General features: G+C 36.0%; 1 protein-coding gene and 2 long non-coding RNA genes across 5 annotated transcripts; 2 read left to right on the forward strand and 1 right to left on the reverse strand.

Moving 5' to 3' along the window:
• On the reverse strand, positions 1 to 5289 carry LOC114531800. Its single transcript, XR_003687890.1, has 3 exons — positions 5088 to 5289; positions 1270 to 1400; positions 1 to 1142 (listed from the first exon to the last, which is right to left on the reverse strand). It is a non-coding gene; the product is annotated as an uncharacterized LOC114531800 (long non-coding RNA).
• Positions 3998 to 27231, forward strand: LOC114531797 (cGMP-dependent protein kinase 1-like). Of its 3 annotated transcripts, none has more exons than XM_028553417.1 (19): positions 3998 to 4092; positions 8069 to 8498; positions 20591 to 20757; positions 21043 to 21156; positions 21251 to 21356; positions 21581 to 21722; positions 22217 to 22311; positions 22393 to 22461; positions 22544 to 22624; positions 22767 to 23003; positions 23099 to 23188; positions 23320 to 23419; positions 23790 to 23831; positions 23975 to 24073; positions 24497 to 24561; positions 25121 to 25243; positions 25681 to 25810; positions 26062 to 26157; positions 26518 to 27231. In XM_028553417.1, the coding sequence occupies exons 1-18, from the start codon at positions 3999 to 4001 to the stop codon at positions 26155 to 26157; spliced, it is 2280 nt and encodes a 759-aa protein (XP_028409218.1). In that variant the 5' UTR covers position 3998; the 3' UTR covers positions 26518 to 27231. The 3 variants fall into 3 exon arrangements, with proteins under 3 accessions (XP_028409218.1, XP_028409217.1, XP_028409219.1); XM_028553416.1 differs by lacking the exon at positions 3998 to 4092 and adding an exon at positions 6896 to 7055; XM_028553418.1 differs by lacking the exons at positions 3998 to 4092; positions 8069 to 8498 and adding an exon at positions 14785 to 15539.
• LOC114531799 lies at positions 10624 to 14735 on the forward strand. Its single transcript, XR_003687889.1, has 6 exons — positions 10624 to 11221; positions 11751 to 11940; positions 12201 to 12328; positions 13054 to 13164; positions 13231 to 13353; positions 13630 to 14735. It is a non-coding gene; the product is annotated as an uncharacterized LOC114531799 (long non-coding RNA).
• Positions 27232 to 27667: the final 436 nt, after the last annotated feature.

The raw sequence follows: 27667 nt of genomic DNA on the forward strand, positions 1-27667 counted from the left end.
GAGAGAATGTGAAATTTTACAAGACGCGCCCTTAATTGCAAATCGAGTGAAGAACATTCAACTTTCGTTAACAAAGTGTAGAAACCAAGATAATTAATTTATGGATGGTTCGTTTTGGATTAAAATTGGAAGCGACCGGGATGGTGGTGCATGCGCAATATGTTGAATAATCAATTCTTTAAAATCGTCTGTTTGGATCAAAATTGGACAAGATCATGGATGAGATGATCCACATGTTATTTTATATACGTAATTTCTAATGCAGTATTAGAAATAATAGAATATGATTGACGTCATTCGAGGTCAAATCAAAAACAAAAAACGCGTGATATTGTACATACCATGAAAATGATGAAATGTTGTTGCTTTCGCAGTTATTCAACCCATGCACCCAGATTCGGAACATTAAATACAAAATACCTTCGCGATAATTCTCATTTCATGGTAACAGCAATAATTACTCCACTTTGAGTACATATGAAATTGAAACAAATCATACCTCCGTAGATCCAACGTAAACAGCGACGTCATTTTCTATAAATAATAACTTTGTCTAACGTCTATATTGGCTGACTCAGCATGGTCGACAATCGAGAAACTGCAGCAACCAGCTCTTTTTTATTCTTTACGGAAGACCAAAGCATGGTCAAACTCCATACGTGGCGTCTTTATTTTAATCGATTATTGACGCTCGTTACATGCCTATAGTCGAATTTTACGGGTAAAGTGACTCCATCATCGTCTTGTCTCTTGATGTCTCTCAACAAAGCCGATGGAATATTTGGGTTCTGTGGTCTCGTGTACTCTGCATGGTTTGCCAAGTCGAGTATCGTTTATCCGGTCTGATATTTACCAGTTGACCAGTGTTTTTTACCTGGTCTCCACAATTAGATATATATAACGGGCTTGAGTTCAACATTGCCATCGGTTCTTTATAACGAATATCCCATACAGGTAAAGAAGATTAATTTTCGACATACACTTTAAGCTGCTATATCTTGCTTCTGGTTGTTTTTTTAAAGCTCAAATGGTATCAGGAGGACACCGAAACAGCAAGATACGCTACATCGAGCCAAGTTGTCTATTGTAACATCTTTGCTGTGAACACGAGGCGTTCACTTTTGATTATCATCACCATCCGCCTATACATAGTTATTAAATTACAAAACTGTTAGGAGGAACGAAAGCACTTTGATTAATAAACAATTGAAAGGAATTTTATCTTGATAGTCTGAGACATGCTTCTACTCCACCAAGAAAAAGCCTTACCTCTGTTCTCAACCCACTTCAAGTAGTTGTCAAGCTGATGTCCTAGGACATCACCTCATATGTAAAAATACCCAAATAATTTGTTGCCACAATGCCACTGCATGAAAATTGGACGGCACTCGAATACCAAACTAAAAAACATATGGCAACAACTAAGACTTTTTTAGGAGATCAACGCCCACAATTCATATTTCGAAGTAGGCATGTATATATAATTAAGACAGATGAGAACTTTGAAAAATGTATGACGAAATGGTATGTGTACAGTCGTAATATATGCTGTTTGAATTGTTAATCCATCCAACAAGAGGCCCTCATGCAGATCACATTAATTGGTTTATACTACTGTCATGTTTCCGCCAAATGTCATTTGCAAATTTCTATACGTACATGTATTGCTTTCAGTGAAATGATTGTTAGATCAGATTGTTTGTACTCTTGCATTTGGTGAAGCAAACAGGAAAAAAGGAAACATGAATCTTCACTCACTGAAGAACGATTTTTGCGGTATTTTTCGAACATTGTCTGGCATTTTATTCTTATTACTATTAGAAGATCTATAGTTCGAACTCAAGTCAAATTATATATGTTTACAAAATTGAATTAGGTTGAATGAAAATCCTCCGAATTCGAATTTTTTTATTTTTTGAATAATTGAACTGAATTCAAATTTTTTTAATTCAGTCCTACCGCAGCAACCCTATAGCCGAGCGTTTACTCTAAACCCTGGTGCGATATGCTTTCGGGATTGTCTTAAAAGCCCTTCTTAACGCGTATAATTTTAAAAACCATATTCCAAGTGTTACCTTTACCGTATTATAATGCATGCATGAATGTACTTTGGTTTGCATATAACATGGTAATCTCATCAAATATATTAATCCCGTGAATAATCTAAGCATAGATAAACTGATTAAACAAATAAGTATCAAGTTGCCGACATTTAAAAATGCTATCACTCTTCCGATCTATCACGTTAATGTCACTATAGTCTACACTAAGTTTTGACACCTTAATAAGGTACACATTGTTAAACAGTCGTACCTAAAAGGTCTGAAATACCTTTAAAGTTTAAACTGTTATCGAGACATGAAACAGTCTCTGTTTACGGCGTATTTATAGTCACAAAAAATCTGCGTGTGGTGTTCTCCATCTCCGTAACGAAGACCTGGAAGTGATTCATATTGATGTAGAAAACACATTTACGGTGTTGTTGTGGTAATCGTCTTCTAACAAGCTTGGAAAGTAAGCGATCGTACACGATTGTCTGCTGTGATATGTTTGTTACAGGGTTTTTCTAGAATGTTTTAGTGAAGTATATGTGATAGTTCTAAAACCAGACACTTATAAACAGAAAATATAACGGCAACATCTCATCTTGGCTAAGGTGTCAGATTGATAGGTGGTATTTTTTTACGGCTATGCAAATAATGGTTGCCTGCTATTAAAATCGTGCATCAATTAATTAACTGTACATGCATTGCCTGTTCACAGCACGACCAATTTGTGTTCGTCTGATCTCTAGTCCTCTAGAGGTCATGTTAGTGTCATCGCTTTCTTCCCATTGCCCGAATAAAGAGTATAAGCTGTTCCCAGAGTACACCTTCGGTGTTGAGAAAAGCTAAGCACACTTTCCACATGAATATTTGATGAGACAGCTACTTAAAACATGCATAAACTACATGCATTCAGTCATGCAGACATTCTTATTCAGGTAAAGTTATAATTAGGTTCCAAAGTTATTTTTGTTATCCTAGTATGTCTGTTAAATGCATGAAGAACGAATAGTAACATACAACAGCAGGGCCACTATGGTGCAGCAGATGTATAGAGTCAACCTCCAGTTTTGAAAACTATAGATTAGGTGCATGTTACGATTAAGGAGGATAGCGCGAGAAAGACAGCCAAAACTCTTTCATAAGAATGCCACCGAAAGAAAACGTGTTGTAATGTATGAATTGTAGAAGTTGAAGACATGACTGAGTTATTTGCGGTTAGGCAGAGCTCTACTGCGTCAATCAAGACAATGATTGATGAAAGGACTAGAAGGACCACTTGAGTCGAAGCCTTCGACGTCAGTGTATGGGTCGTCGCGCACGTCATGCCTGCTATCTTACTGGCCAGTCAGTAACATTTCCTAGTCAATAACTCAGTACTGGTCGGCAGCTTTGCCCCCTCTTAACTACATTTTGATAGTAAATCAAAAATACACAATTTTGATTGGCCAAATATGGCACTAAAATTTTCATACAACCGGCCAATGCATATATTTTTGTACAAAAGTATTTTAAGACGCGGGTTTTTCACTAGCGATGATTTTGGCGCAAATGTTTGCAGAGTTTAGAGCTCTGGGGCCTATGAAACAAAAGCAGAATGTCGTTTCGCGCGAAAATCATCGCTAGTAAAAAACCACGGTTGCAGAATATGATTGGCCTTTTAAGGTGGTCTTATACCAAAAAATTTTTTTTGTCTGATTTCGAAAAAATAAAAACTTTTCATGACATATTGCAAGCCAAGTTGCTCTGAGTGAAAAAAGACTTGTAGGAATCTTCATGCAATCACTATATATAGTTACCCAGACTATTTACATTTTTACACTAAGTAACAGATAGAAACCGTTTGAAAAGTACCGGGAGAATACAACTTCGAGGTGCTAGATGTAGTCAAAGAACGCATGTTTTACTTCATGTTACATTTTTTTTTTATATTTTAAAAATTCTACATATAGGATGGAGAACTATCGAGGGAAAAAGCAAGCATTGTCAAAAAAGCCAGGTTTTTCTCTTTTTTCAAGAGCAGCAACACCAACAAAAGAGCATGACGGTAAGTTGTTAAGGCTGGCGGTCCCTCGTATCTACTGATTGAAATTAGTGGACGGTGACAAACCAAGTACTTCATTTAATAACCACATTACCTCGGGGGTTTTTTTAAAAAAAAATGTTGTGGTTTTGAGAATTTATGGTTTGACTTATTTGTAATTCAATAATTCATATAATCTAAACCATGAAACCATACAACATCTCAAGAACTAAATTAGCTATATATATTGTAGCCAACGGTGGTCATATTTAAACTGCTCGTTTGCAAGTACTGGGAAATGTATTATACCACAACTCAAAATATAAAAATTCGTAATATATATAGTTCATATCAAAATATATAAACAACTTTCAACTCATTAGTTTAAAGTTTGTTAATATTTCCTAATTTGGACTGTGGTGTCATTAGCGTAACAAAGCTTACAAATACTAAATACAACTCGTGTTACCATAAATTCATATCACAAACCCCACGCACAGCCTTTTAAATTTTGTGTAAATACTTAATTTGAACAACATTATACGTTATAACTCAGACATTAGCCTTCTTGCTGTGTAAGGGGTTTCGTGGTCCACTGATTTCAATAATGAATTTGACACAATGTCACTATCCCTTCCTTTCTTTCACAGACCCGTGAATTACTATATTAAACAGTATTACATTTCGGGTTTTTTTTTATTTCACACCAGAAACATGTGTTCCCCAAATTCCATGCAGGCTGTAAAATAGCATCCGTGGATCAGTAAGAATGAGTGGATTTATACATATTATATAGGACCTACATGTCTGCATGGTTTATAAGATCGTATTACATTTAGCATTTATCATTTGCAGCATGTTTATATGTGCTTTTTGTGAGAGATTGTAATCCTGGAATAAACATTTATATTTGAACATATACGAATCGTATTCGAATCACACACGCGCTTGGCACCAGTTTCGTAGTTGTGGCTATTGTGGCTACAAATTGCTAAACCCAGTTAAAAAAAAGTATTTACCTGAAGACGTCTACAAAATATTTTCGTTTTCTACGTATTTCTTCACCTGAGCCAAACATAGCATGATTTCGCGCGAGGCGAAAAGCTCTAGTTTGTATTTGTTTACAGTACTCGACAGTTCTTCGTTACAACGCTTCTCGATTCTCTAAGGCTAAGCCTCTTTACTGTAAACCCCCGATCAACTTTGCGTGTAATTCCCTAAAAGCAGACTTCACGGTGTCGTTATCACGCTGTAAGTTCAGATTAGCTTTCAGACTATTGCACGAGTGCCTTGAAATATTTGTAGCCCGCGAATGTTGGCGACTTGGCGCCCGGAAGTTATTACTATACAGCGCCTGCGCGCAGGCTATGTAAGTGAAAGCCCCCAAGGCCTGAGGGGTCATAAATCATTCAGCAGCAGGAATTCAGAATTATTTGAATTAGATGATTCCAATGAGATCATGAGAATGGACTAATTCCGACTAGATATTTGTTATCACCAAAAGTCAAAGACCAAAATCACATCTGCACTGAAAATTATCCCCAGTCAACCACACAATGCTGTGAGACGCCTATAGCACAAAATGGGGTCTCAGGCAGAGAAACTTCAGTTGTCACATAGAGCTAACATCTCGAGCTCGCACGAGTCACTGAGCAACTAGACCTAGCTTCTTCTGTGTATAATGATAATAATAATAAAAACATAAATTATTTACCATCTTTGGTGGAAAAAATTAATACAATAACGTTGTCGTATCGAAATCGGGGAGGGTATCGAAATGGGGGGGGGGGGGTTGTGTCGCAAGTAGGTTTCCATTTTCATAGAAGAAATTTCCTATCTAATAACAAGGCCACCGAAAGCGGTTTCCCTATAATATTACTAGCAATATTTTCACTTTAAAGCCGGTTTTCCACTAGTGATAGACATCAATAAGGGCCTAATTCCACAGGCGATTTTTCTCGGCGAAATGCGAAATCTTTCGGATGTTTCTTTTGAATTTCGACCACTTGAATAAAATTAATTGTGCTTCATTGCTCATAACTCAAAAGAAGCAGGCGAGATATTCGCATTTCGCTTGAAAATTTAGCCGGAATTAGGACTTAACAGATGACAAATACTTTACGAATTGATCCGACCAAAGAAGAAACAAGCAAAATTTAAGAAATGCTAATAAGTCGAATCACGATACAATTAATAACCAAACAAACACGATCTATTTTAAACTACATCGCATAGTTATTTGACCCTATAACGTTAAGAGCTTTAAACAATTGGATAAACAGCGGAAATACACACAGCATAATGATTTACCATTATAGATTTTTACGATTTAATTGTAGGCGATTGATATTGGCTTTAATCACAGGTTGTATATACAAACGTCCTGGCCAACGCCTACATTGGAAATATTTTCAGGAAGCGACGCCTTTAAACCAAACCAGGAAATATTTCTACATTGAAATATTTGACATAATTTTCTAATGGATATATAATTTCTGAATTTTTAACCGTCTAGTGCGAGATATCTTTAGTTGATATCTATATAGTTCAGACCGTTTTACATACTTTTTTTTACATATACATTATAACAATTCAAACTACCACCCAAAATGGATCCTCAGGTTTGAAGATGTCTTTTTCAGGTAGTTAAAACACGAACGACGGAAAGTCGCTTCGGAATACCGTCTACAATTGCAACACAATAAACTAATCGACACTTTAGGTCTTTGTTTTCTGCCACTTTAAAATTTTAATTCTACTTCTGAAAGACAATTAAGTACTTAATGACGTTGAATAATTTTTTGTTTAAAGTACTTGCCGACTTTACACCTCCGCAATGGCAGTATAAATACACGATTTTAAAGCAAAATTTTCCTACCAAAACCAAGATATGGCGAAGTATGAAAGGTTGATGGCACGGACGAACCCAAAGATAGTCGTTACTCATGGTAGCGCGAAAATTAACGATGGCTTTCTAGTAGAAAATGGTATATAAACGTAATTTATAAATAGCTTTCAAATCTTCGTGCGACGTTATTCTGAGTGGAACAAACTGAATCCATGTTTCACCGCAGTACGTGACCACCGAAATCATAAGTCTTAATATGCTATTCCATTGCTTTGTACTAACTACAAACTTCCCTCTAAAGGCAAGGACGATAATTCGAGAAGTTGATATTTAGGAATGGATTATAGTTCTTCGTACCATTAAATCATATGTATCATATATGTAATGTATTACTATGTAGCTATCAAACGACTCAGTAGAGAATATGTAGTTCTAAAATACTAAACAATAACTCTATATACATATTATAATTTATAAATTGACTGCACACTGAAAGAAAGTGAATAATATATATATTTACAATTTATAAGAGTGCAGTCAATTTATATCAGATCATCTGCTGCGTATTTCGTATTACTTATCCATTGAAATATTTCAATTTATATTTATGAAGCATTGAGTACAGTAATGGTAAATAATTCTTAAAAGAACTTTGTTATATAACTCTGTGCCTTTTTCCACGTTGATTTTATCTTAAACGCGTCAGTCTGCAGTTATCAGATTAAGACATAAAAGATTCACTATGACTTTGTCTTCGAGACAGACAATCATGCTTCTGGTAAACAAGTGTTACTTCAGTATTTCATGCAGTTTTTATAGGTTGAGGTTACACAATATGTATATGATGCATCTTATATTATCGTAAAGCTTTCGGTGGCGAACCTAGCTAGACCTTTTATCAGTGCAATTTAAAAAACATCTAACGTCACATTTACATCACAACTACTGTCGCTATCTGTGTATAGTGTAGATTGTTTGCACGAGAATTCAACGGTTGAAGATGTATATCTGAGAAAAATCATGAAATTGGAAAATTTTCGTGTTCGATTTGTTTTTAGAGACCATAAAGAGATGAAGTTCAATGCTTTTAAAGTATGAGTAGTTTGTTTTGAAAACTCTCAAGCTAATTACCCTGATTCTATACTTCCCAAGGCACAACTGGAATGAATATGGAACGGCTGAAGTGTTCCATCGCTTTGTTGGAAAGTACTTTAAAGGAGCGAAGCAAACAGATCGAAATCCACGCGAAGGAAAACAACTTTCTACGCAAAGAACTGAGGCGAAAAGATAGCATTATCAATGAATATGAAATTATGGTAAAACAATATAAACTGAAAGAAAACCAGGAGCTTAAAAAGCTTCGGAGGGAAATTGGAAATCTTCGGCATACGCTTATGGATAATAATCTCCTCATCCGGGAGCATGAAAACAAAATCGACCAATTACAAAACAAGAACGAAAAATTGATGTCAGTAATGAAACCGCAGACCTGTGTTATACCACGTGTGCGGGCTCAAGGCGTGTCAGCCCCGCCCATGACCTTTAGTGTTGACTCGTTACGCCGCTGGCCAAAAAACACAAGGTAAGAATTATTAGTAGGCTTCTCAGTGGTTTCTGCAAAACACTTGACACCAAGCACTTAAAAGTTAGCTTTATCCCGACATTGTTTCGGTCCATATGTCCATATGTATTTCGGTCCACACATGCCATGGCTTTCCTGGTGAAATATCCTGCCCCAGATAGACAAGATCAGATAAACAAGCCCTTAGGTAGTTAATGAAGCGCTAGCCACTGGGTAATGTCAATGAACCTGTCAAGACGTCTGAATTCCCTCATACCACTCTAGAGTGGCATGAAGAAACTCAAATTTTGGAAGATTCCAAATAAAAATTATATTAAACTGTATTCAACACCAGCAGAGTGGACCAGGTGACCAGATTTGGTAATTTGTATAACCAGATTCGGTCAGGTGCTCCACCAACAGACAGCCCCACCTGATTTTAATAATTACCAAAATAATATCAGGAGGGGGCAGTCCCACTAGATTTGAGAAGCTTTAGACCTTTGCAGGCTACTTAAGTTGGACCTTTGCTTAAAACATTGGCATATATAGTCACACCGAGAGTGGTTCATTTATGCCACGTTCATTACTGCCATAATAATAACAGAAGTATCCTCACTGGTGGGTTATTTCATAAACCACAAAAGAAAGGAATCTTTGAGAACGTTATTGAGTGATGATTAAAGTGATAAAATGATTAATTGACAATAACTTTATTCGCCGAATATTGACAATTTGGAAAATAATGATAATTTGTGCGAATACGGTTAAAAAAGATTTTTCGACATTCATCCACGGACCCTCTTTTTTATTAAAAATTCATTGCAAAATTACTATTGAACAAAAATTAGCTACATTATCTTTCGATAGAAATAACAGGATTAGATGACTAGAGAGATATGAAACCCGCGTCACGCATTTTTTATGTCTAGCAAATTTAGCTGTACAGCACTGGTCGAGTGGTCATGAATTTGAAACTACCTAATAGATTTTATTAACACGCGCAAACAGATTATAAACGGATTAAATTTTTTTCGTCATCAAGTTTGCATGATAAATAAGCTACGTTCAGCAGTGAAATATTTTGCTGCACATTTTCCCAGTAAATATACAGCTGGTGATCCGAATATGCCCATTACTTAGTACATTAAAACACTTTTCTTTTCTCAATAAAAGTTCTTTCCATTAAAACCCATTAACGGAGAGTGAAACATTAAGGTTGGGACCTCATTATGAAGGTCAGTTATTTGAGATCGACGCCGCAAGAAAATCGACTTTGTTACCGGCTGTGCTACCATAGCAGCTAATAGCTGCGGTCGATAAGAATACAGGATATAGACAGTTTCAAATCTTTTTGGGAAAATAATCTCAGTAAAGCACCGCGAAATCCACGGTAACAAAAACCAATTGCCATATGAAAAATCAATCATATTCAAGTTAAGCTTGCTGGCTATGCGATCGCAGACATCTGTAAATAAAGGATGAAAGTGCAAGAATCCACAAGATCACAATCAAACGTTTTAATAATTCAGTGTGAAAATCTAGTTTTAGAAGTATCAGAACCATATGCCGTATCCCTATTTTGATAGGACAAATTATAAATGTTCCGTTATAAATCGCTTCAGAAATTAAAGGACTCGGTAGGCTTGTATTTGGACATCCAAGTGTTTCCCCTGTGTTGAGAGAAAAACCCCAATAGAAGCTATTCATGGGATCTACACAGATTTTTAATTCCTATATTGAGTCATTTCCAGTGGAGATGAAGGTGCGTCCAACCCTCTCCAACACAATAATGAATAAATTTTTGTCGATCACCAACTACAGTTTTCTTCACAAAGTCAAAGCGACAATTTTTGGAAGCAGAAGATCACTTGCTGCCCAGTGTCGACCGACTGCATCATGATAACAAGGGGGAAAAATGTTGACCAATCAGGGCGTTTGTTGACATTTTGGTCTCTAGACCAATCAGATTACGTGGAATTTGCAAAATGTAAACAGAAGGAGTGAAATCATAACACCCTGTTCAAAGCCTTCTGCAGCAGTCAATATTTAGTTTTTCAATCTTAAAAAACTAGAATCTGATAAAGCAATTCCTTTTCTACAATTTTGTCGTCGGATTTTTCCAGAATCGTCCTGGAGCGAAAATTATTTATGTTTGAATTATCTGGACAAAGTCGTGTTTTAACAGACGATCAAATTTGAGATTTAAGAGTGCCGGGTTCGATTTAAACCGATTTATGAAAAAAATAACTTAATCCTTGACGTTGTATTTTTAAACTCGAGCGTAATTTATGCGGAAACGCCCCACTAAAGTGTAGGTATACATCCGGTTTACTTCTTGGAATTTACAGGCCTGTATTACCCTTGCGATTTCTGCCTTTCACAGCAATGCAGAGGATGGCCTTTGCCAAAGGTTTATTTTTCGCAGCAGTTCGTCCACAGTTGTTTTATTCTGTTCGTCTTCGGTCTCTCCAACATCGCTATCACTGTCGTCGCTCTGCTCATCGTTTTCATCTTCACTGGGTTCAAAGTAGGTCGCTGGAGTAAATACAGCGTTATTTGCAGTCGTACCGAGATCTTGAACACTCGACAGCAACGTTGCTTCACAAACAGGGCAATTGCTAATATTTGGCAGAAGGCATTCGATATGAAATGAATGGCCACATCCGCGGAAAACGTTCCAGAGAGGGTTAACTCTTTCGCAGCTGATCAAATCGCACTTTCTATGACAGGGAATATATAAAGTAAGACTTAATATAATTTCAATTTAGTAACTAGTACAGGTTTTAATAAAAACTTTGCTTGTCAGGCAAAATTTGCAGGAGATTATTACCTATATTACGATAAGACATGCATTTCTAACTCTTAAGGGGCAGAGGAGCCCACCGTTGCAAACTGTGAGCTTATATTCATGTGTTTTGGTTATATTATTTAATACCTATGTTGTCTGTTATAAATTTCAGTAGGGTGGCTAAACTCACCCTGACTGGCTTGTAAATGTAATCACCCTAAAATTTGCATCATCCATGGCTCAGTCAATTGAATTTTAATTTATAATTTTACCTGTTTGGGTTTGGGGGATTTTTGATGGATGTAAATCCAAGTGGAAGGACTCTATTTGTCATGATCTTCTCACCAAAAAGGTGGGGTAGCTTCCACTTAGTGGTATGTTTTGGCTGTCTAGGGGCTTGGGGTTGTTGAATTGTTGAATTAGGGTGGGTGTAAATAGATTCAAACTTCAGGGTGAGGAATTCTGCTGCTTTCACTTTTAAGGTGTCAATTCGCTTTCTGCTGTAATTTGGCTTTCTGGGTGGAACAAATGCAGATTGGAAGAAATGGAGTTCATGCTTGCAAGCATCAATTTCTTTAGCTTTGCGTGAAATTTCATCAGCTGTATCAGTTTCTTTGGTTTGTTTTCTCAAGACTGAGTGAAAGTTTTCCACTGGATACTCATCGAATGCAGGTAAATGTTGACCAATGGTTTCAAGCATAGTTGAAGCATTTTCTTGCCAATGAAGAAATGTTGACAGGGTTATTAACAAAGCTTTGTTATAGTGGCGCCTTCGGAATATTACAAACATAACCCAACAGTGAAGTATGGACTGGAAAAAAAGTTCAAATTTGTTACACTTGAAGTTAATTGAGTAGATACTTAACACCAATGGGATATAATTGTCGAGAAGATTTAACAGTGTTAAAAACTGAATATCTTTGCTTTTGTAGAACATCGAGAGAATAAGATCCCTGATCAATGTCCATCCGCCATAAATGATTTCAAGCAACAGAGATGTACGCCATGGTTTTGGTTTCTTAGCCAGCTTTGCTTTTTTCCCAAAGATGAAAGCATAAAGGTCAGCAAAAACATTGTGAAAATTCAATAAGACACATTCTCTTGCATTTAAGGATATATGTAGTGGACCAATGAGGGGAACCACATTTTTCAACACTGTTGGCACACTGGGAGATGATGAATAAACCAACTGTCTAATGAAATATTGCATGGGCCAGTCCCCAACAAAGGGTGCAATAAAGTCCTTAAGATAAATTTCCAAGCCACTTGTAAGCATTTTGTTTATAGCTGTTAGTGCATTTTCTACAGATTTGAGAGGTAACTCGATGCTGTCAACCAGTTTGGTGTTATCCATGCATGTAATGTTATGATTCTCCACTTGTTGATAATCATGAATTAGAAGTCGTTGTCTCTCAGCTTCTGGATCAAAATATTTTGATAATGCCCAGCTAGGCATATTTTCAGCATATGTTTTAGCTAATTTTGGCATGTTAATGGAAATAAAGTTTTTCACATCAGGAATTTCAACTGGATGTTTTGGTAGTATATCACTTCCCTGATGTGGAACTGCTTGAATTTCTGGGAACACTTTTAAAAGCAAAGTTGCCATGTGAACCACTTGAGTCTGGGTTTTTGTCTCCGGGCGGTGTTGTGTGTGAATATTGTGGTAGTCATCGATGCATAAAATAAGGAATTGGTTCTTCTTAATTGCATCTGTAATGAATGTAACAACATGACTTGTGTGGGTTGAAGAGGCTAATTTAGTTAATATGTTGACTGTCTTAGGATGTGCAACAATTCCAAGATTCCGTAGAGATTCAAGCCCTTGTTTGCTGATTCCAAACTGCTGCAGTGTCCTGGATAGTGTGACTTGAAATGAGTTGCATTTTTGTGATTGTGAGTATAACATGGTGTAGATTATGACCATTGTGCGCATTTTGTTAAGATTTTTTCTCTTTTCAGACATTGGATCCAATGTTATGGCTTCTTGTATGGATGAATATAATTTATCAGCACCAACATCTTTGCACATAATCTCAAACACATCAGGATCCATTTCAGGCTCTGCCAATTTTGTTATGACAGGTCTGAGTTTGTTCAAATCATTTTTGAAATTTGGATAGGATGCCTTTTTTACAAGTTCTTCATATTTGTCTATTGACATAAAAACACCATCATCTGTTTGGCACTCTTGCTCGGCTGTAACAATTTTGGAATTGCTTTCCAATTCTTGACTGCTAATTGCAATTGTTTGGCTGGAGCAACAGGAAATTGTTTCTTCACCACTCAAAACTACAGGCGAGTTGATGTAAGCCGTTGAAGTTTCACCTTGGGAGCTGACTTCAGTAGTTTCTTTTTCAGATTCTTGCCTGTTCATCTCGTTTTTAGCAGAAGATTCCAATACCACAAGCTAAATTACAAGTGTGCTTAATTGACTTTTTTTTCTCTGAGGGCCATACTAATGGCCATAAGGTAATTATATGGTTTCAGCTCTTCACCTACACACCCCACCCACTTATTTCTAAAATGTAAAAGTATGGGCATTTACAATGTGAGGGCCCAGAGTATGTTGTCATTCTGTAATAACGGATTTTCTTTGATAATTACAGCAAGTTCACTGATCAGTTTAATGCTTTTTGTAGGTCATACCTGGCTTTTCACGTTGTTTTTCAACTCGTCGGCTTGTTTTTTAGGAAGCAATCGCGTAAATTTCCTTTTCGTGAAGCATTTGTGCAGGCATGTTGCACATAGATTCTGGATTCCATAAGACGATTTTTCGCCAAGTTCTTCCTTAACATATTGCTCAAAAACTACTGAAATTACAAGCAGGCCACGATTTCTTAGATTTAAAACCTTTTCTCCTTCACGCCCCGACCATTTTTTATGAAACGGATTGTTGCATTGCTTTTTAAATTTTGGCATTTTGACAGACTTTATTCACTTAACAATTTGTAGTATCCTTTTTGCATACGCTGAGAAAAAAGAAACATTTTCGGAAAAAGCGCGCGATTTTTCCCCGCTGTATACGATATAATATTCATAATATTTTAAAAAGTAAGCAAAGCAATATTTGGTAGTTATAATGTAAATATACACTCTTTGTCATATATTATTTAGTTAACGTCTTGGTAACCATTATTTTTTAGAGAAATCAGTTTGTAAACAATGCAATTTCTGTAGAGTCTAGAGACAGGACTGGTGATCTACACTGGTCATGCCGTGACAATTCAAACATAAATAATTTTCGCTCCAGGACGATTCTGGAAAAATCCGACGACAAAATTGTAGAAAAGGAATTGCTTTATCAGATTCTAGTGTTTTAAGATTGAAAAACTAAATATTGACTGCTGCAGAAGGCTTAGAACAGGGTGTTATGATTTCACTCCTTCTGTTTACATTTTGCAAATTCCACGTAATCTGATTGGTCTAGAGACCAAAATGTCAACAAACGCCCTGATTGGTCAACATTTTTCCCCCTTGTTCATCATGATAATACTCGGTGAAGTGGACGGTGTTTGTGGATAAAAATCCTTGAAAGCCCTTAACGCTTAGAATTAACGTACAATTCTATCAACAACAAAGCATTCACAACTATTTGTTAATTTTGTTCGTTCGAATGAACGAACTGGATCAGGCTGCGCGTTGAGAATATATCAACAGGACCCTCTACAATAACACTAAACTGAAGACAAATCTCCAAGTTGTAAAAATGAAAAGAATTTACATTATTCTCATGTCCTGACAACCGCCGGCGAATTGCCGGTGAAGGGACATTGTCGCGTCATCTTCATATGCAGGTATGCGATTTACAAACGCTTCACCTGACCCAGCATGCTTTGCGGCATAGCGGCGGATAATTCACTTTGTGGAACGCGTCGGCAAAGCTGTATCATATCGAGCCGATGAAAATAGAAGTCTTCTAGTCGAATTATCGCGAATGATTTAGTGATGTTTAGTCGGCACAAAGATCACAACAAAATGGGCAGCGTCCGAGAGCTACAAGCAGCTTTGAACGACAAAGAGAACGAATCTAAGATTAAAGATAACCGAATACATGTCTTAGAAGCAGAGTTGAGACGTAAGGACGAGCAGATTCGTAAGTTGGAATCGGAATTGGATAAATATCGTTCGGTTCTGAAGCCTACTGTAACTAATACGACGAACACGAAATCTCGTTTGCCAAGACTTGGGATCTCGGCCGAACCAACCTTGGCAAAGAATTTGGAAGAAAAGAAAACAGCATCGCTTAAACATCACAGCAAATCCCTAAGGCAAGATTCATATTTACGTTCTAGATCAATTGATGTTAATACGATATTCCCAATATATAGGCGTTATATACAACTGTTCTTCAATACCCAGTTCAGAAAAAATTTAGTTCAGTAAGTGGATTACCGCAGGACGAAAACAAATAGATATTTTTAAAGAAAGAAACAGTTTTATACAACGCTAATTTATGGAGAGCATCGTAAGTTTTGATTGTTCGTTTCGAGGTAATGTATTCGGCTGTTTTACCTTGTATCCAACAGGTTTTTCTAATGCAAGTAAAAGCACATGCGGTCGATTTAAGTTATAGGCTTGTTTTGATAAAGTAACCATTCAAGCTGTTCTGCATTTTACACAAGCAAACACAAATATGTATATTTCGGTTTTGTAATTATGCTGGCAAACTCGGACAAGATTGTATACCGCTTGAGTTGCCTTTCGTTTTGCATTGATTTTACACAGTTCATAATTACACAAAGCATACTTATTATCGAAGTATATCAAGACACAGCATGGATTTCAGCTGAGCAACTTTGTGCAACAATTATCGAAAGGGCAAAAGCAGGCACAATATGAGTATCGTATATTTCAGATTTGTAAATTGGTTGAGAAATCTCGCTACTAGAAATATGCATAACGATCTTATATTGTGTTACTGGTTCAAACTGCATTCAAAACATAGTCATCATTGCAACATATAAAAAACAAATCGTACAGTTTACATAAGGATGCATATTTTGCAACTTTGTAAATCATTCTTCAAGCACTGCATTTAATAAGGTTCACGGTTATGCATTCAGCGTGAGACTTGATTTTAAATAATAATATCAAAGGCTTAATACGTCCTTGCAATTCAAGATCTGCAGAATATGGATTTATAATTGTGAAATAATGATCATACTCCGCATAACACATGATGTATAAAAGCATTTTATTATTCTTAGGCTAAAATTCTGATTTTTAGAAAGTTTCGTGACTAATTTTGAACTATTGAACCCAGACCCGTGTAACCTTTTAATACGAGGATACTGTATCAAAAATAATTTCTACATTCTAATGTTTAATACTAGGATTTAATGCTTGTATATTACAAAACTTGCAACTTCTTGCCTTATGAAAAAGAGGATTTCCGTTGAAACTGTGTAAATATATTTTTGATAATGTGTTTGTGTATTCAAGGCCCAGATGACATTTTAGCCCTTTCTAGAGGAAATACAAGTAAATCCAGATGTACTCATGTCGTCTATAGAACATAAGCTATTCTTTGGAGAAATTTAGAACAAATTTCGAACAAATCTTTGGAATTTAATTGTTTTGGAAAATAGGAATACACGAATTTACATTTCATATTTATATTCGCTTAAATCGTGCCGACTAAGCGATACAACCCGTGTTTTGTTTTGCTTTCCATCACATATCATCAGCTATTCTAATTAAACAATACATTTTCAAAGATTCCCAGTAAAAATCTGCAGGATTTCGGGATTTAAATTTCTCCCGGGGTTCAGAATAAAAGCGACACATTTGAATTAGAATGTTTACATGAAATCGAGAAGTTATTTGAGCTGAACTGGCTCACAGACTTTCAGTCTATAAAGCGTGTATTGGCAATTAAAAATATGCTAAAATTTCGGTTGTCAAGGCTTTAGTAATTTGGGCATAATTACTTGCATATTTTATCTGCTTGTGAAATTCAGGCGTAGCAACTATATTCTATAAAAAAAAGTAAACTAATTTCTTGGCGATTTTATACGAAATGTATTCCATTCACAGTGGTAATATGTTGATCACCTGTAGCGCGATAAATACAAACACGTCTTATGAAATACTGTATATTAATTTTTAAAATAGAAGTAATCTTTCCGCCAAGATTAAATAGGGCTTTTGTGAGTAAATATGCAATGGTTGTTTGCCTTTGTTTGAGCAGATAATCCGCGGGGGAAGTCGTAAACATCACTATTAATATCAATCTATTTCGTTAAGCTCAATATAAAATATTGTTATGGCATGCGCGAATTATCTCAATCGAGGAATTACAACCCATCATGCCAATCTTTCATGTCTTATAATATATTAAATACCGATGGGTACATTTTTTGGTTTCCGAAAATGCCTGAAATATTTACAGTTAAAATGGAAGTTTTCTGCAAAATATCATAAGCCTAATGATTACATTCGAGTCCTGTATAAAATATGCATCAATATTTTCTGTAAAAAAATCTGGCTGGTGTAACTTTGATTACTTTTGATGGTGTATGGGCCAGTGGCGTCGACAGCTTGATAAGTGGGGGGGATTTATTCAGATATTTGTGTTTTACATTATTCATTTCTTTTCAAATTGATTGTTTTAACAGTCTGTGAACATGAATATATGAATATGTCCACCCCACTTATCGATACTGGTGACGCCACTGGTATGGGCAGGTTATAACAACATATTGGGAAATAAGAATTTAAGGTACCAGGAATCTGTACAGAAATCTGTCATTCATTTTATTTTAAGCGAACAAACATGTTTGTTCAAAAAGTGAATAAAGCCAATCACTACATTTAATAGGTCTGAGCCATAAGAGTATAATAATTGAGGGGAGGGCACCCCTCATATTTCTTCAAGATTCCATATCAATGTTTGAACTGTTTATTGTTAGTCATTTATGATCTGCCAAAAAGTATATGAATTCATAATAGCTTTTTTTTTATCATTCAACAATCCAGGTTAAGAATAGCAAAAGAGCTCGTGGAAATAGCAGGCTTTAAATTTTGGGCAGATCCTTTAAAATTCAACCTTCTCCCTGGTGAACATAATGACCTAATTTTTGTTGACTTGGCAAGCATGTATGATGTACATGTCCTTTCTAGGGACAAGACTAAAACGGTTATTAAATATAGGATAAGAACCAATTAGCAGTTTAATTAATACAGAACATGGTGAGGTTGTGAATTCACTAACTATGCATTGCTGCAAATTACAACAATTCATAGGGATATAATTGGTCAGAGTTATTAGAAGGATCTCTTCCAAATGCTCAATACTATCCTGGTGAAATGTTACACAATGGAAAACATCTTTGGCATGCAATTTAAACACGTGCAACTTATATTACAATTTTTACATGCCTAACTTGTCACCAAATGTGACAAACCTTTGAAGCAACTCTTTTTATATATGCTGTGTACCTACTCAAATAGTTGATCAAATTTTCTAGTAAGAGCTATAGGCACTAGGATTATATCTAAATTTAATGCACATGAATCATGATTGAAAATCACTTTTCACATTTGTAAATATTCCGACAGTGATCAGTAATAAATGAAGTTCTTACTGTTGTTACAATTTTACTGATGCTAAAATTTGTACAAGAAAGCAATAACACTCTTTCGCTTACCTTTCATATTGTAATAGTTATATATGTAATAAAATACTTGCACTAAAAGAATAGAAAAGTTGTTTATGAACGTGAAACACTTAAACACATTCACTTTAGGTATCAATACCGACCCATTTTTGCCAGGTGCGTTTTTCATAACAAAATTCTTTAAATTCTGCATTAAAACGGCGAGCATATACAGATTTGATCTCTATTACCTTGCATAGTATGATTTCAAGCGTCTTTTATAATAAACCAACGACGAGGTGTACAATATTTAAGACACAGTTGACACAGTTTGTGGAAAAAAACATTTGAAATTCTAAAGCACGTGGAGATTATGCCTCCTGCATCTTGTCATTATGAATCGGGCGGTCAGGGCGTCAGGCACAGCCTTCAGTCAGGTGGAATTTTCAGTTTGCTTCGTGGGGGTGTTGTGTGCAAATTTATATGCAAAATTTCGGTGTTGTGCGCAATGTATTATAATAGTTATAGATACAGAGAAAAAACGAAGAGATACTGAGTTTTATCTACGCAGGAAATCTTTGACAATTCTATGCGCTCCGACCTCCTCACAAAAAAACCGCCACGAGGATAGCATATTGTTTACATTCTCCATCACCTGTACAAATTTGATACAATACTGCATCGGCGGATCCTTGTAAGCTTAACACTGATCTACCATAAAACCGAACACAAAGAGTCATCTCCAATATTCATTATTATCGTATAAAGGGAGTATATGGCTGAATCATTGAGGCTACAGTAACACTTCTTCCTTCTATAACGAGACTAATTGCTCACCCGCACGTAGAATCAATTAAGTCCTGAATCAATCAAATTCATAAAACATCTGATTTCAAATGATAATTAAAACCAGGCTGAAACGATAGATATGTAAGGTGTATAAAAAACGCCCCATCAAATTTTCCAATTGTTTTTCCAGGAAAATTCTGGGCGCATGTGAATACAATTAATACAATTAGAGGCTATTTAAAGTTTTTTAAATGAAATTTTTGGGAAAATTCCATGGGAAACTCCGTAATTTCATACACCCTGTTTGAATTATTTTGCTGCATTAGTAACAACGTGGTATTGTGTGTATGGTTTGGGGTGTACTTTTATATTATGAACTAATGAATCACGATAATTCTGCTTTTTGTTTAATTTTGGTCATGAATTATTTGTAATTTGACGATTTATGTTTTATTTTTAGTGTAGGGGGTAGGGTTTTCCTGAATATGTCCGAAAGGTTTTAGCTTTGAATTTGCTATGCTTTTCATCAATGTCCAGATAATAATTAGATTCTGAGATTGTAATGAAAGGATTTAGTGATTTAATTGAAAGATTCCAATAATAATTAATGAATCCACTGCAAAATTACGATTGGGTTCCAAAAGATAATTTTAAGTAACATCTGGTAATGTAATCAAATTTTTAAAGCAAATAGTGTAGGCGTACGATTTCATGGAATAACACAATTTCGTTGCGATATGGGCCAGGTGTGTTTGTTTTACACTGCCTGTGGAAACGATTTTCTTGCGAGTTTCTTTTTGAATAGTTAATCAGTTGTTATAGGCGGAGTTACCCGTTTAAGAGATTAGTGTTAGCATCACGACGACATGTAGGATTTATATTAAGATCGATATTCAAGACTTGAATAAGGTCGTATATGTGTGTTTCATTAGATCAAAAGATTTGATAAAAGAAGCCATACTCGACAATGATTTTCTCAAGAACCTGGAGCCATCTCAAATCAGAGAAGTCGTCGAGTGTATGTACGAGACGAAGTATAAAAAAGATCAGGTTATCATACAGGAAGGTGATACTGGCGCGCATCTCTATGTATTAGAAGGTAAGTGAAATTAAAAAAAAAATTACAATAATTTTCTGCAAAGGTTTTCGGGTGTTATTTATACTTGACCCTGGACGGGGGAAGATGTATTAGAAATTAATGGGATCATTTGTTAACCCTAACCAAAAAAGCACGCCGTTGTTGGCGCTGAGCGAAAAATCTCTTCCAATTTTAGGCTCAGAGTTCGCCTGAAACTATCGTTGTTTTTGTCGATTGTTGTATTACTCCATATAACTCGATTTGCAATTTTGCTAACAAACTTAACACTGCTATGCGTTTTTTTAGATGGCAAGTGTGTGGTTACAAAGGAAGGGCAGGTTCTGGGCAACATGGGTCCAGGAAAGGCGTTTGGTGAATTGGCTATTTTGTACAACTGTACAAGGACAGCTACGGTTAAAGGTAATTCATAAATTGATACGGTGAAAAACTGCGAACTTGTGTTGCTCCGATTGGCTGCGAAATGTCAAATTGTCTTTTTCTATGATCTTTTTAGCCACGACAAACGCATCGTTATGGGTAATAGATCGTCAGACGTTCCAAACAATTATGATGAAAACAGGTCTTATGAGACAGGCGGAACATATGGAGTTCCTAAAGAGGTCAGTTTGATTCCATAAACATTTTTACTTCGTGACGGAATTGCAATTCATAACCACTGTAGAGGGAATTGGATTGAATTGGACTGCGGTGACCAAAGATTACCATATGAATTTTTAAAGGTTACTTGGAAACAAAGTAATTGCATTTCACTGGAAATGAAAATATGGTCTGACTACCAACGGTGGAATAATATTTAATGTTTTCTGTTTTGGCATTTCTTTAGTGTCCCACTTCTTAAGGAACTCGGAGAGGATGCTTTGTTGAAGATCGCTGATGTAATTGATGAACAGCATTATGATGAAGGAGAATATGTTATTCGACAAGGAGCGAGAGGAGAGACTTTCTTTATTATCAAGAAAGGAACGGTAAGTTGAGTTGGGTGTGCAAGGTGATAAGAAATATGATAACTGTGTTTGTGGATGTGAAGGAGGTAAAATGAACATGGTGGAGGCGATGAAGGTGAGGGATATTGATGAAGATGGTGGAGGTAATGATGAAGATAGTTGAGGTAATGATGAAGATGGTGGAGGTAATGATGAAGATTATGGAGTTAATAGTGAAGATGGTGGAGGTGATGAAGATGAGGGGTTATGGTGAAGATGATGGAGGCAATGGTGAGGATAGTGGAGGTAATGATGAAAATTATGGAGTTAATAGTGAAGATGGTGGAGTTATTGGTTAAAGTTATGGAGGTAATGGTAAAGATGGTGAAGGTACTAGTGAAAATAGTGGTGGTAATGGGATTACGATGACGACGTTATTAATGATGATGAATTATTGTGATGGTTATTACGATTATGGATAATAGTGCGTGGTGGTGACAAGGCTGTAAAATATCTTCATATTTATATTTATATAGATCATAGTAACGATGAGACAGAATGTCCATGACGAGCCGACCATGATACGAGAAATGACGACTGGGCAATACTTCGGAGAAAAAGCTCTGAAAGGGTATAGTCAAAGATTATCTACAAATATTGATATTCTAATCGGAGTAGCAAAAAAATTAAAATATTTTTATTGATTCTCTAGTGACGATTTCCGAACTGCTAATTGTATTGCTGGAAAAGGTGGAACGCATTGTCTGGTCCTGGATCGAGAGTGAGTAACTGCATTCTCTGAAGGCAAAATTTGTCTCATAAACATATATCTCAATGGTATCGCTGTCCCTTTTATTATCTAGGGCTTACTCTCAGTTTATTAACGGCCTGCAAGTTGAAGACTATAGAGACACGCCAACTGCCACAGACGCAGTTAAAGCAGAGTAAGTGACTTACTGAGAGGCTAACCCAGCTAGGGTTAAAACAACATAAAAGGAATCAATCAATAGGCAAAAGTACATAACGATAGATAAAAAGCGTGACACTAATGACAAAATATATATTGACGTACCAATGACGTTTCAGGAAATTAAAGGAACAAGTGAATGAGTTCGCCCATATTGTTCTGGAAGATTTAACAGTCATCAAGACGCTTGGCGTTGGTGGTTTTGGAAGAGTTGAACTGGTAAAGACAGCGAAAGATAAGAGAACGTTCGCCTTAAAACAACTGAAGAAACACCACATTGTAGAGACAAGGCAACAAGATCATATCATGTCAGAGAAAAAGATTATGTTTGAAGCGAATTGTCCATTTATAGTTAGGTGAGAGAAAAAAAAACACCTCAATATCACATTCCGTCAATACAGATTTGTGTATTCCTAATTGTCCTAATATGCATATTTTTCTTTTCATATAGATTGTATAAAACATATAAGGATAATAAATATTTATATATGCTGTTAGAAACCTGTCTTGGAGGTGAATTATGGACAGTCCTTAGAGATAAGTAAGAAAATCCTTTTTCAATTTTCTTCGGTTATGAAATCTTTCAAACCTGATGACCGCTATAGCAGTCTGAAGAGGAAAATTAAAATACTACTGAACAAGTTTGTTTTAATAATTTGTGAACATTTCTAGATCATGTTTTGACGATGGTACGTGTAGATTCTATGTCGCTTGTGTCTTGGAAGCATTTAGTTATCTTCACTCAAAAGGAATAGTCTATAGGGATCTCAAGGTAAGCTATGCCTTGCTATGTCTATAATATTGTCGCACCTACTTTGTCTCTTACCGAATCTGGAGAAAACCAGTAAGATTGCAATTAATTTCAAACTCATGCAGACATTAAATAAAGATTTTTAGATCCAACCAGTATAATATGAATTAGTATCCTAGTATTTGTATTAGATGATCCAAACTGGACTTCTAGACTTCTAGGAAAATCAGTTTAAAACAAGAATTATCCAGTATTAGCAAAGATAGTATACAGTCTAACCTTCTGTGTGTATTAATAACGGGATTACCAGATTACGTATTCGCCTGGAAAAGTGGAATTGAGAAAGCAGCCTATTTACACTACTGATTATCGCATTTCTTCCAATTTCTAGCCAGAAAATTTATTATTAGATGACAAGGGTTATTGTAAATTAGTAAGTAATCGCATGTCTCGTCTTTTTGTGCAAAATACTATGTTGTTGTTTTTTTTCTCTTGCTACAAAATTAATAGTTCAAGTTGAGGTGTGAAAGTTTGCGCTGGGTTTTTGTACTAATTTGTACGCCCTGGAATGTTTAGGTCGACTTTGGTTTTGCAAAGAAGATTGGTTTCGGTAGAAAGACCTGGACATTTTGTGGTACGCCTGAGTACGTCGCCCCAGAGATCATTTTGAATAAGGTAAAACAATCTGCATATATTGTAAATATACGAAACACTAACCTGCCATCAAAGACTGTATTGTGCAATCGCTGTGCGTAAATAACGATAATGGCCGAGGTAACGGCAGTTGAAATAAAGTCGTTTAAAACGCGTTAAACTTCAATAATACTGTAAGATCACTAGCTGTTGATAGAATAACTTAGAATGAGTTCTAAATGTGCCGGCTAAAAACGAATTAACAAATGTTGTTAATCACACCTTAAGCCTGATTTATGGCCTTGGTATATGAGATGTTTAAGACGTCATTATATGTGGGAGTAGCATGGTAGTGATGATAGTGCTATCTAAACAACTGATCTTATCACAAATTGTCCTCTTCAAAATTTTCCTGATAAATGGCAATAGTAATAATAAAGTCGTTTTTTCTCCATTTGATAACAGGGTCATGATTTGTCCGCAGATTATTGGTCTCTTGGTATTTTAATGTATGAACTGTTAACAGGAAGGTATGGATGCATATAGTTGTTTATACCTGCATGGCTTTTATTTTAATGCATTTGTAAAAAATAGCGGATCTAGTACATGTTGCTACTTCAAACCTCGGTGCGGTCAACCAAGTTTGTTTATATATACAATTCAGAAAATGTACAAATGCACATCTAGAATATTTTACAGCGGAAAGAGTGACATATTTACGATAAATATTGGTTAAAATAAAAAAATTATACGCAAGTTAGCTATAAATTTGCGTTAATGGATTAATATGTTCTAGAAGGTCCTATTTCATCCTACATATGGACCATCTCTGGTCTAGCTGTCACAGTTATCGCATGTACTAACTTTAAATATTTCGTTTTTAACTTCATGAAAGTTCATTTAAAGTCTTCTTTAAACACCTAACACATTGTACAGTGCGTAGGAATGCCTTCGGACGAAATAATGAGCTAAATAATTCCAACAGCGTTATATTGATGACTTTTGATGCAAATCATCATGCATGTCGTCGAATATCTTCTTCAGTTAATATTAAAAATAAGCTAACAATGCAATTTTACCTCGCTGTAGTCCTCCATTTTGTGGCTCAGACCCAATGAAGACGTACAATATAATTCTTCGAGGAATGGACATGATTGAATTTCCAAGGAAGATTACCAGAAATGCCCACGTTTTGATCAAGAAACTTTGCAGGTAAACTTTGCTCGACAACCCTAGAGAGGCCCGTGTACACTTGCAATTTTGGCTGCGATTTCATGTGCGATTTTCCACTTTTGATGGATGTAAACGAGCGAATTAGTTACTGAAGTTCAAATAAGAGCTCTTAGTCTTATATTCAGAACATTCATAACTAATTACTCGTTCACATCTATCGAAAGGAGAAAATCGGACATTAAATCGCAGCAAAAATCGCAAGTGTAAACGAGCCTTAATTAAACGGGCATTTACGGGGAACGTACATAAACCCAACCAAATTGAGTTGTCAGCATGAAGTAAATTATGTGACTGAAGCATCATAATTCTGTTAATTTATCAGTACTAACTTGAAGCGTGCTAATAGAATCTTACATCCTTTTCTGTTGTCATTCATCTCCGCATTTGACACTAAACTGTTGCTTGATTGCTTACAGAGATAACCCAGCAGAGAGGTTAGGATATCAGAAAGGTGGTTTGAAAGATATAATGAAACATCGATGGTTTGACGGCTTCAACTGGGAAGGTCTTAGACAAAGGAAACTCACACCGCCAATTATACCCAAGGTATATTATAATAAAGCTTCTTCTCTTCTTTATCCCAGATTAGGCCTTGTGTGTCAGCCATGATGTACCTTGTGTGTCAGCCATGATGTACCTGGTGTGTCAGCCATGATGTACCTTGTGTGTCAGCCATGATGTACCTCGTGTGTTAGCCATGATGTACCTCGTGTCTTAGCTATGATGTATAAATGTAAACACAAAATCAGTAAAGCGATGAAATCCCCAAAATTTATGAGATTCTTTATATTACCCAGGTGAAATCCGTGACAGATGCATCGAATTTCGACGATTATCCACCGGATGAAGAAGTACCTGTTGACGATTTGACCGGTTGGGATAGAGATTTTTAGGTAAGAAGATAATGAAATTCAGTATTTCCTAGGTCATTTAAACAGATTTGGCCAATAAAAATTTTCGTTGCCAATGTCTTTTAAAATACCAACGTCGATGTAACAACCGAAGGTCCATTTGGAGTTTAGAAACCTGAATGAGTCTTCTTCTCATTACCCAGTATAATTTGTTTGAACTTACCGCCATCTTGGTTTATTTTTATTTACGCTGGTTTCAACATGCAAAAAGCCCTTATACACTGTATGTACTTCAGCGCAGCAAATTTTTCGCCTGGCTATGTTCTATTTGCTGCTCTGAACAGATGGAATCTTAATGCATTATGCATTCTTTTTTAATTGTTCCAGTATTTCTTCCTTTAGGTAGAACCAATCAACCAATAGTATGCACAGGGTTGGACACTCGGTATAGAGGGAGCTATATGGATGCAGTCGATGAGTCTTTTATTAATGTAAATACATATATCACATAGTAGACTCAATATACTTTATACACAACTGTATAGGCATTTTGAAATTTAAACCAACCATTGGGAGTCGGTTGTTCAGAGCGTGATCAACGTTGACCCTGGATTGAATTTCAGAGTTCTTTTGCTTTTGTGTTTCTGTATGGTCATTTCTTAATTGAAAGTCTAATGCCTTAGAAAACAGTACCTCTAAAAAAGATCTGGGTAATCATCCTGATCTATACTGTTGCTAAAATTTATTGCAAGGTTTGTGTTGTAAAATTCAACTCACAATCAGGGTCAAGCCGGTTGCTTAATTAAGGCAGAATTAGAGCTAACCCTGGGATTCGCTTTTTAAAAGCATATATCCATTAATCCAGCCTCGTAATGCAGGAAAAATGGTTTGTGCTAACCTGGGGTTAGGCTATCCCGCGTTTAAACAACCGGCCCTAAGATCCTCCCTCCCGATGATCTCAAGATCATCTTGTGTGCAAATGTTTTCAATTTGAGAAGTTCGACAATAAGTACCAGTCCATTCCCATAAAGTTAGTATATAACATATTGGCAAGTGTAAATACGTGAAGATTATTTTTATGACTAGGTATCGAAGTGTAATAAATAATATTTTAAATTATACATGAGTTGAGTGTTTATGGTGTTAGGTATTACAGGATGGGGACCATATCCAGCTGAAATGTTGCACACGATTTGTGAAAACTAAAAATGATGGTGAAAACTTTAGGCCTTAACCCTTAATTTTCAACGGCGCCGACATGTTGTACATTTGAACCACGATAAAAATCCCGCGGTTATTCCTGATATCTCAGACAACACAAAGGTCCTCACTGAGACCAGGCTGAGACTCAACCTCGTTCTCAGGGTCTTCTGTTGAGACCCAATATATAATGTCATCTGGTATACACAATGGTATATATCCCATCTTTCCCATGACGTCAAAGGCGGAAAGCCTGATGTTAAACGAGGTTTAATTGGACTCGTTAGTTTTGTGGAGCCAATCAAATCTCTTGTTTGACACAAGGTTTTCCGAGTTTGACGTCATTGTAACA

Source organism: Dendronephthya gigantea, unplaced genomic scaffold (genome assembly GCF_004324835.1).
Source record: "Dendronephthya gigantea isolate DGI-Jeju-01 unplaced genomic scaffold, DenGig_1.0 000074F, whole genome shotgun sequence".
Taxonomy (NCBI): domain Eukaryota; kingdom Metazoa; phylum Cnidaria; class Anthozoa; order Malacalcyonacea; family Nephtheidae; genus Dendronephthya; species Dendronephthya gigantea.